The following is a 9,575-nucleotide window of genomic DNA, read 5'->3' as shown; positions in this document are numbered from 1 at the left end:
TTTCAGCGAGAAATGTCAGAGGTTGGCTCATCCCGAAAAGAGTTGAATTTAAGAGTTGCATTGCCACTTCCTGTGTGGTTTCTTTCCTGACGTTTATCAGATTTGCAGAGTTCTGAGGAATCATTAGTTCCTTTTCTGGAGGGTGCTGCTCTTTAAGTCAATAAGTCAGATCAAATACTTGATGAACATGGCGAATGAAAAGCAAAGGGCAACTGGACCAGAGAAAGGAGTGTTGCCTGCAATACCGCCTCGTGCTCAGGCCAAAGGTACTGATCAAAATATTCTAAATATTGCTTTTGGTTTTCAACCGATGTAGCTAGCTAGCCCTTTCTTTTAAGTTCCAGAACAAATATTTTGTAAATACATTAACAGAAAAACAAACATAAAGCACAGGGCAAGTACTTGACAGACAAGTGAGAAGTTGAAGGTCAAATGAGGAGGAGAAGGGTTATGGCTGTTGTTTATTTTCAGCTGAGGTGAGCATAGAGCAAGTTACTTGTCCCAGATGTATAGCAGGGTCAGAAAACTTTTTCAGCATGGGGCCGGTCCATTGTCCCTCAGACCTTGTGGGGGGCGGCAGGACTATATGTTTTTTGGGGAGGGGGGAGAACGAATCCCTATGCCCCACAAATAACCCAGAGATGCATTTTAAATAAAATGACACATTCTACTCATGTAAAAACATACTAATTCCTGGACCATCCGCGGGCAGGATTTAGAAGGCGATTGGGCCGGATCCAGCCCCGGGCCTTAATTTGCCTACCTGTGAGCTATAGTCTTGAATACAGATTCTTATTTCAGTGTACAGCATATAAATGGAGAACCTGTTGATGATAAGTAAGTCCAAGCACAAATTCAAAACTTTGTTTTCAGACATAATCTTTAGTTAAACGATTTCCTTTCCAAGATATATGCAGCTTCTAATAACAAAAATGGAGAAAAGTGAATTCCCGAAGAGAAGAGTAATGCTTGTAATTTTGTGTCCCTTTCCCTCAGAGAAAATTTCCACTGAAAGCTCCCATGGATGAATGTGCTGGATTATTACTGAATGTATTTTAAATATGGTGTGTGTGTGTGTGTGTGTGTGTGTGTGTGTGTGTGATTTATATAATAATAGCAATATCTGAGTCTATGAAGCGCAGAGGTTAGGAGCCTCTGACTGGGGCTTCTCAGACTCAGATTGTGGGCTTCCCTTCCCTAGAATATTAGGTTCTTCTCTTTGCCTGTGCCCAGACGGAGGGTGAAAATGCTTGTATTTGTGTGTACGTTTTGTGATACTGCTTGATGACTTCAGGGCTGGACCTACCATTAGGGAAAGGCAGGGACGTAGCGAGGTGCCGCGACACCCGGAGCGGCAAATTGCCATGTACCTGGGGGGGGGGCGCATGCGTCATTATGTGGCGGGGTATCGCCGCGCCCCCGCGCCTCCAAAGCCGCAGGCCTCCAGATACAAACTCTGCTTTCTACCTGCCCCCATTGCCCTCCCATTGCGACGCCCCTGGGGAAACGGAGTCAGTAGCCTCAGGCAACACATGCAGAGGGGAAGGAAAGTTTGTAAATCACCTTGAGACGCACATGAAAGGGGATTCACAAATATATTATTTATTACTATTTTGTAGAAGTAATAAAGGAATGCCGGTGAGATGTTAGAGGGCAGTGTTGCGTGTGTGCCCTGCGCTCTTGAAATGGGTTGTTGCCCCCAGTTGTAGTGGAGAGTGCTAAAGGTTTCATGTACATTTTCTGTATTGTTGAGTTTCACACCATTTGATTCTCCACAGATCCTTCTTCTTCCATTTCCTTCTGGCCTGGAATGGCTTTTGGGGTTTTGCTGGTAGCGAGCGTCGCTCTGAAGTGGTTTGTGATCTTTATGATTCTGTCCGGTAATTGTACAGTTTCATCATGTAGTCTAAAGATTGGAGCCAGGGCTAACACCCAAATGCCAGCCTACTATGTACAAGAAGACTGAAGGCAGCCCTGTTTAGGGAAGTTTTTAATGTTTTTGTTTTGCTTTGGCATGGCTGTTCTCCCCCCCCCTTTTTTTAATTGGAAGTTCAAAAATTACATAACCATGTGTGCACCAAACATCGTGAGACACAAACAAAAAAGAGAAAAAGAGGAACAGAAACAGAACCCGTGTACAGTGATACCTCGGTTTACGAACTTAATCTGTTTCTGAAGTCCGTTCTTAAACCAAATCTGTTTTTAAACCGAGGCACGCTTTCCCTAATGAGGTGTCCCACCGCCGGTGCCCTTCCACCATTCGGCTTCCGTTCGTAGACCGAGGCAAAGTTCGCAAACCGGAACACTACTTCCAGTTTTGCGGAGTTCATAAACCGAATAGTTCGTAAACAGGACTGTTCGTAAACCAAGGTACCACTGTCTAAGGGAAAACAAAGGGGGAGATATTTGATGTTTTATTGTGTTTTTAATATCGGAAGCCGCCCCGAGTTGCTGGGGAGGCCCGACCAGATGGGTGGGGTATAAGTAATAAGTTGTTGTTATTGTTGTTGTTGTTTGTTGTTGTTGTTGTTGTTTCCTAGCTAATCCTTTCCATGTTCCATAAACACCATACATTTACACAGTGCTTTTTTCAGCTGGAACTCACTGGAACTCAGTTCCAGCACCTCTCAGGTAGGCTCCATCGCCCTTATAAGAGAACAAGGGAGGTGTTCAGGTGAGTTCCAGCACCTCTTTTACCTAGGAAAATAGCACTGCATTCACAGCACCCTACATTCAAAGCACAGCCCTCCACCACAAGGAATCCTGGGAATTGTAGTCTGTTGTTTTCCTGCTTGGCAGGGGGTTGGACTGGATGGCCCTTGTGGTCCCTTCCAACTCTATGAATCTATGATTCTATGCTTGGAATTGTATCTCTGTGGGTGGTAAACTATACAGCTCCCAGGGTTCCTTTTTGGGTGTGCGTGTTTTGAATTTGGGTGTGCTTCAGAGTTCTGTTGTGCGCACCACCTTAAATATGAAGACATATTTTGGATGATAGACAGAGCGACATTCTATGCATAGACACCTATGCAGAAGAATAGCTCTCTGCACAACAGCAATGGATGACAACCCTGCTCTAATGCAGAGGGCTTTTTTGTTTGTTTGTTTTTAGCTTCCAAGGTTCCTGCTAAGAAAACAAATCCACATGAGATCCAGAGTTGCCGGCAAAAATGCATCCCTTGCAGATCCGCTAACAACCACGTGACAGGTAACCCCCCAACCTTTTGGTACTTCAGATGCATCCATCAGATCTAAGCACTTTGGCACCAGGTGTAGAACTGAACTCCAGGTGCAGAAGTGACCCGGCTAAGGGCCCCTTCTCATTTAGGGGCATTCAGCAACAAAACTTTTGTAAGTCAAACAGCATCGAAAGCAAAACTACATAGCCAATACTACCATGAGAACAAGTAATCATGAATGTACAATAAAAAAGGAGGTCTGGAGGGGTCCTAACATGCAACAGTTGATCTTCTGCTTATTAAAATAGTCTTTCCAAACGTATTTTCTTCTGCTTGGTCACCATCCTTTTACCCACTGGGGCAAATTAAAGAACCTCATTTTCAATCTTTTGTTTTAGGGACTGAGTTAACAGGTTGTGATCTCTTTTTCCTCTCCACAGCCAATTTGACTCTGGATCCACGCACAGCTCATCCCCAGCTCTACGTATCAGAAAATCTGAAGAGTGTGAAATGGAGAGACATGAAGCAAAGCGCGAACAGTAGTCCTCTGAGACATGACTTGTTGGACAGCGTCCTAAGCCATCAGGGCATCGACTCTGGGAAATATTACTGGGAAGTGGAAGTGGTGGAAGGAGGCAATTGGTGGGGTGTGGGAATCGTGAGGGAGTCTGCAAACACAAACGGGCAAATTCTCCTTGCACCAGAAGGGGGGTATTGGGGGGTACAACATATTGATGGGCAGTACCAGTCAATTACTGCCAATATTAGGACAAATTTGTCCTTGTGCCATCCCCCGAGTAGGATCCGGGTTTCCCTAGACTATACAGAGGGCCTGGTAGCATTTTTTGACGGCGATACTGGTGCCCATCTCTTTACCTTTCCGAAAGCAAAATTCTCTGGGGAAAAGGTCCATGCCTGGTTCTTGATTGAGGGGTGGAATGGGGAGCTCATGGTCCATCCATGAGAGAGAGGAGCATCTTAATCAAGAGTTACCAGGCTGTGGTCCATGATCTTCATTCAGGTGGTCCATAGTATTTATCTGGATTTGTAGTTGAAGACGGCTGACGGAACACCCACCACATCAAATAGTCCTATTGATTGTAGCTTCTTTCATTTCTTATACTGTACAGGCAGTGACTATTTTGGGCGTGTCCAACAGATGCATGGTTGCCACCGTGTGAGTCCTTTTGGACGCGGAAGAGGGCAGAACGGGGGTGTAATGGGGACAGGGTGGGGGCAGAACAGGGGTGGGGTGTAATGGGATGGGACGCACTTATGCGTGGGGCCCCCGGGAACGGAACCCCCAAGGAAAATGGTCGCTGTTTGTGCTTTGTTTGTTTTTTTAACAATTTGAATTATATGGACTTGCAATTGCTACAACAGGCAGAAAAACTATTAAGTGGCCGGCCGAGACTCTCAGCACTTTTCAAGTGGTCATAGAATGATAGAACTGTAGAGTCCAAACCCCTCCAATGCAGGAATCGCAACTAAAGCACCCATGACAGATGGAGGTTTACAAACCTCCAATGAAGGAGAGTCCGCCACTTTTCAACTGCTCTTACTGTCCATGGGGAATTGAGGGGGGGTTATGAACCACTGTCTTGATGCTTTCAGGGTCTCTCGACCCTGCTTCTCTAGGGCCTCAAATCACTCTCTGGCTCTGTGGACGCTATACCTTTAAATCACATCCAGAACGCGTTGCCTTCAAAGAATTATGGGCACTCTGGTTTCTTAATGTCATGCAAGGAATTGTATCTGTGAGGGGTGACCTACTGTGCCCGGAATTCTCTGATGGAATGAATGTGCTTCAAATGTGCTTTAAAGGTTTAGCAAGGGTCAGCAAACTTTTTCAGCAGGGGGCCTGTCCACTGTCCCTCAGACCTTGTGGGGGGGGGCAGACTATATTTTGGAAAGAAAGAAAAAATGAACGAATTCCTATGCCCCACAAATAACCCAGAGATGCATTTTAAATAAAAGCACACATTCTACTCATGTAAAAACACCAGAAGGCCCCACAAATAACCCAGAGATGTGTTTTAAATAAAAGCACACATTCTACTCATGTAAAAACACGCTGATTCCCAGACCATCCATGGGCCGGATTGAGAAGGTGTTTGGGCCGCATCTGTCCCACGGGCCTTAGGTTGCCTACCCCTAGTTTAGTGTGTACAGAGCCTGAAGTAAATGGCCTGGAGGCACTGGCGGGAGAAGGGGTTGTGGGGGGAGCACACCTGCCCCCCTCCCGCGCTGGGCGTCACACCCCTCCGCCTGCTCTCCGCCCCCCCCCCGGTGCCAGAGCATGAAGCTCCGCCACTGCCTGGAGGGCTCCCATACAGGAACACCCTTCACATCCCTAAACTGACATTACGGTAATTCCTTTACCAGGCAAACCCAAGTGCCACAAAACAGCATGCAAGTTTTCAATTTCCCCAAGAACTCTTTGTAAGATTTGTGATTATTATCTCTGTTGTTTGCAACACTGTCTTGTTTTTAATAGGCACACCTCTCTGAAAATATTTGTGCTTGCAGTCTGTGAATTGATTGTATCTAAATAAAGGGGTGGGGGAGAAGTCTTGGTGTTGGCTGATGTTATGGAGTCTTGTTGTGTGGGAGAAGGAGGCAGACATTCAAATGAGATTCTGTGGAGTTGTCCTGTTGCCCCACGGACTGTTGGTAAGACGAAACACACAATGGCCGGGCTCCCATTTTCCAAAATATAAAATCCAGCTATTATCCACAGCTTTCTTGGTGGGTGGATTATAGAAATAAAGAACGGCCTAAAAGGGAGATTGGATAAATTCATGGATAGCCATAGCTATGTTCTCTCCCCATGTTTATGAATGGCTGGGGATCACCAGGGCAGATCCTGCTTGGGGGTTTGCCATTGTGGGAACAGGATGCTGAAACAGATGGCCTTTGGGCCTGATCCAAACAGGCTCTTCTTATGTTCTTGCCCTGGCAACAGAGTTGGAAGGTACCTCCTAGGGTCATCTAGTCCAACCCCCTGCATTGCAGGAATCTCAGCTAAATCATCCATGACAGATGACCATCCTACCTCTGCTTAAAAGCCTCCGAGGAAGGAGAGTCCGCCACCTCCTGAGGGAGACCGTTCCGCTGTCAAACAGCTCTTCCTCCTGGAAAGTTTCCCCACATGTTTAATCAGAATCTCCTTTCTTATACCTTGAAGCCATTGGTTCGGGTCCTACCCTACAAAGCAGGAGAAAATAATCTTGCTCCATCTTCCATGTGACAGCCCTTGAGATATTTGAAGATGGCTATCCTATCTCCTCTCAGTCTTCTCTTTCCCAGGCTAAACATACCCAGCTCTTTCAAGCGTTCCCCGTAAGGCTTAGTTTCCAGACCCTTCCTTGATCATCTCGGTCACCCTCCTCTGCACACGTTCCAGCTTGTCAACATCCTTCTTAAATTGTGGTGCCCAGAATTGGACACAGTATTCCAGGTGTGATCTGACCCAGGCAGAATAGAGTGGTACTATTACTTCCCTTGATTGGGACACTATACCTCTGTGGACGCAACCTAGAATAAGAATAGCGTTAGCTGCTCTTTTTTTTGGCGGTATCACGCATGACCCAGCACCCACAACAGCAGTTTATTCCATTTCCCTGACATCTCTCTCTCTGTTAATTCCTACATTATAGCTAAGCTTTCACATGACGTAAAAAGCCACTTGTGGAATGAAGTGGAAGTTCAGCACTCCTTTCTGTGTTAATTGTTTCCGGGGGGGGGGGGGACTGTTTGCAATGCCTCATTAACCCAGAAAAAGGCAGGAATAAAGTGATAAAATTAGGGGTGCAGTTTTTTCCAAGGGTGACTCCTCAGGGAACAGAAGCTCCATCTGATACACAGGCTGAGACCCTACCTGCCTGCGGACTGTCTTGCCAGAGTGGTGCATGCTCTAGTTATCTCTCACTTGGACTACTGCAATGCGCTCTACGTGGGGCTACCTTTGAAGGTAACCCAGAAACTACAACTAATCCAGAATGTGGCAGCTAGACTGGTGACTGGGAGTGGCTGCCGAGATCACGTAACACCGGTCTTGAAAGACCTACATTGGCTCCCAGTATGTTTCCGAGCACAATTCAAAGTGTTGGTGCTGACCTTTAAGGCCCTAAATGGCCTCAGTCCAGTATACCTGAAGGAACGTCTCCACCCCCCATCGTTCTGCCCGGACACTGAGGTCCAACACGGAGGGCCTTCTGGCAGTTCCATTGCTGCAAGAAGCCGAATTACAGGGAACCAGGTAGAGGGCCTTCTCAGTAGTAGCACACACACACACACACACACACACACACACACACACACAGTGGAACGCCCTCCCATCAGATCTCAAGAGAAAAACAACTGTCTTACTTTTAGAAGACACCTGAAGGCAGCCCTGTTTAGGGAAGCTTTTAATGTTTAATAGATTATTGTATTTTAATGTTTTGTTGGAAGCCGCCCAGAGTGGCTGGGGAAACCCAGCCAGATGGGCGGGGTATAAATAAATTATTATTATTAATTGTTATTATTACATGTGTGGAAAGGGAGGGGGGAGTAGTGACATTGTAAGTCAATTCCTTGTTGTGCCACACCATGCCCACTGGTGTGAATGAAATGTAGGGTGGCATGCTGGCATATCAGTCAAAAAGCCACAGTTCCATAATGCAGCGGCTGCTGCAGTGTGAGAGACAACAGGACAGAAGCACTAGCTTCATAATCAGGAAAATGGCATACTGAGTTCCCAGAAAGGAAGCTTCACATTAACCATTGATACTCAATTACAGCAGTGACTCCTTCATGTAAATATCTCGGGGGAGTCCAGTGGAAGCCTTTCCTGTTCCTGAACCTGTACTATTTCATAGCTGCCTTACACACAAAAAGAAAGCTGCTACAATCTTGCAATATTTAAAGGATGAATCAACCAACCAGACTGTGAAAATTCCCGATCCTGGTATTAAGCTAGTCACACCTCCATTTGCACTGCCAGGACATCGCAGCAGGCAGGCAGACACCCAACACAACCACACCTTTGTTACCTGCTTGGCTGGTTCAGAAGAGGCCTGCTCACTCATGCAGAAGCGCTCTGAGCATTCACTATACCGGTAGGTTTCCCAGTGCCGGATTCCTCCACAATGCCTAGAATGCATAATGGAATTCCATGCCACAAAATTTGCCCCATCTGTCCTTCTGAAAATTGGCTGCCCAGATAAATTTGTGAACATCCTTCAGCTCCTCCGTGATAATATGACAGCAACAATCACAGATAGCAATGGCTCTCAAAGTGAACCATTCACAGTGAGATCAGGTGTTAGACAGGGTTGTGTTATCGCCCCAACTCTATTTATTATTTTCATTGCCATGATCCTACACATTGTCAAAGGGAAACCCCCCCACCAGAGTAGAAATCATATATCAAACAGATGGAATATTGTTAATAACATCAAACTTACCTCTGTTGGTATCCTTATGAACTGATCCAAAGGAAATCAAAAGACTGAGTTAAATACAGTGGTACCTCGGTTTATGAACACAATTGGTTCCGGAAGTCTGTTCATAAACTGAAGCGTTCATAAACTGAAGCGAACTTTCCCATTGAAAGTAATGGAAAGTGGATTAATCTGTTCCAGACAGTCCGTGGAGTACTTAAACTGAAGCGTTCATAAACTGAAGCGAACTTTCCCATTGAAAGTAATGGAAAGTGGATTAATCCGTTCCAGACGGGTCCGCGGAGTACTTAAACTGAAGCGTACTTAACCCGAAGCATGGGTGTAATTGGTTCCGGAAGTCTGTTCATAAACTGAAGCGTTCATAAACTGAAGCGAACTTTCCCATTGAAAGTAATGGAAAATGAATTAATCCGTTCCAGATGGGTCCGTGGTGTTCATAAACCGAAAATTCATAAACCGAGGTGTTCATAAACCGAGGTTCCACTGTATTATAAAACATATTAGAATTGGACATTTAGACTGAGTCAAACATTTGAAAAACTCATTGGAATCAGATATCAATAGTTCTTTTCAGATTTGGTAGTTTGCAAGTCTCTGTGGCTTTCACATAAAGTTTTGTATTTTTCCTAGAAGTTTTGATAAATAATGTATGATGAATAATGCATAATTAATTTAGGGATTATTGTTTGTCATCCACGTGTTGCGTATTTTATACCACTTCAATCTGAGCAGGCTGAAAGCAAAGAGTAAGGTTAATGTAACTTCTGTCATAGAGCTTCAGAATGCTGATGACAACGTAGTGTGTGCATGCTCAGAGGATGACCTCCAAACCATTAAATCTAAACCTCTCTATTCCTGCCCATATTCTGCAGCTGGCTGTAAAGTTCCACTTGGAGCTGGCTCATTCCTGACAGGTGGGTGGGACTAGGGGTAAAAGTGGGTGGAGCAA

The 9,575-nt window shown here is 45.4% G+C and overlaps 1 protein-coding gene across 1 annotated transcript; it reads left to right on the top strand.

The window, feature by feature from the left end:
• The first annotated feature begins 1,786 nt into the window (after positions 1 to 1,786).
• Positions 1,787 to 4,381, top strand: LOC118076158 (butyrophilin subfamily 1 member A1-like). Its single transcript, XM_035098772.2, has 3 exons — positions 1,787 to 1,880; positions 3,113 to 3,208; positions 3,620 to 4,381. The coding sequence occupies exons 1-3, from the start codon at positions 1,811 to 1,813 to the stop codon at positions 4,141 to 4,143; spliced, it is 690 nt and encodes a 229-aa protein (XP_034954663.2). The 5' UTR covers positions 1,787 to 1,810; the 3' UTR covers positions 4,144 to 4,381.
• Positions 4,382 to 9,575: the final 5,194 nt, after the last annotated feature.

The sequence above is a fragment of the Zootoca vivipara genome, chromosome 2, assembly GCF_963506605.1.
Source record: "Zootoca vivipara chromosome 2, rZooViv1.1, whole genome shotgun sequence".
NCBI lineage: Eukaryota > Metazoa > Chordata > Lepidosauria > Squamata > Lacertidae > Zootoca > Zootoca vivipara.
This window is presented reverse-complemented; position numbering and strand designations above follow the sequence as displayed.

What these genes read in the sequence shown, in the direction of transcription:
- LOC118076158 (XM_035098772.2), top strand. Translation starts at nt 1,811, where the DNA reads ATGGCTTTTGGGGTTTTGCTGGTAGCGAGCGTCGCTCTGAAGTGGTTT. An exon ending in GATCTTTATGATTCTGTCCG is followed by an intron (nt 1,881 to 3,112) that starts GTAATTGTACAG and finishes GTTTGTTTTTAG; the next exon opens with CTTCCAAGGTTCCTGCTAAG. An exon ending in CGCTAACAACCACGTGACAG is followed by an intron (nt 3,209 to 3,619) that starts GTAACCCCCCAA and finishes TCCTCTCCACAG; the next exon opens with CCAATTTGACTCTGGATCCA.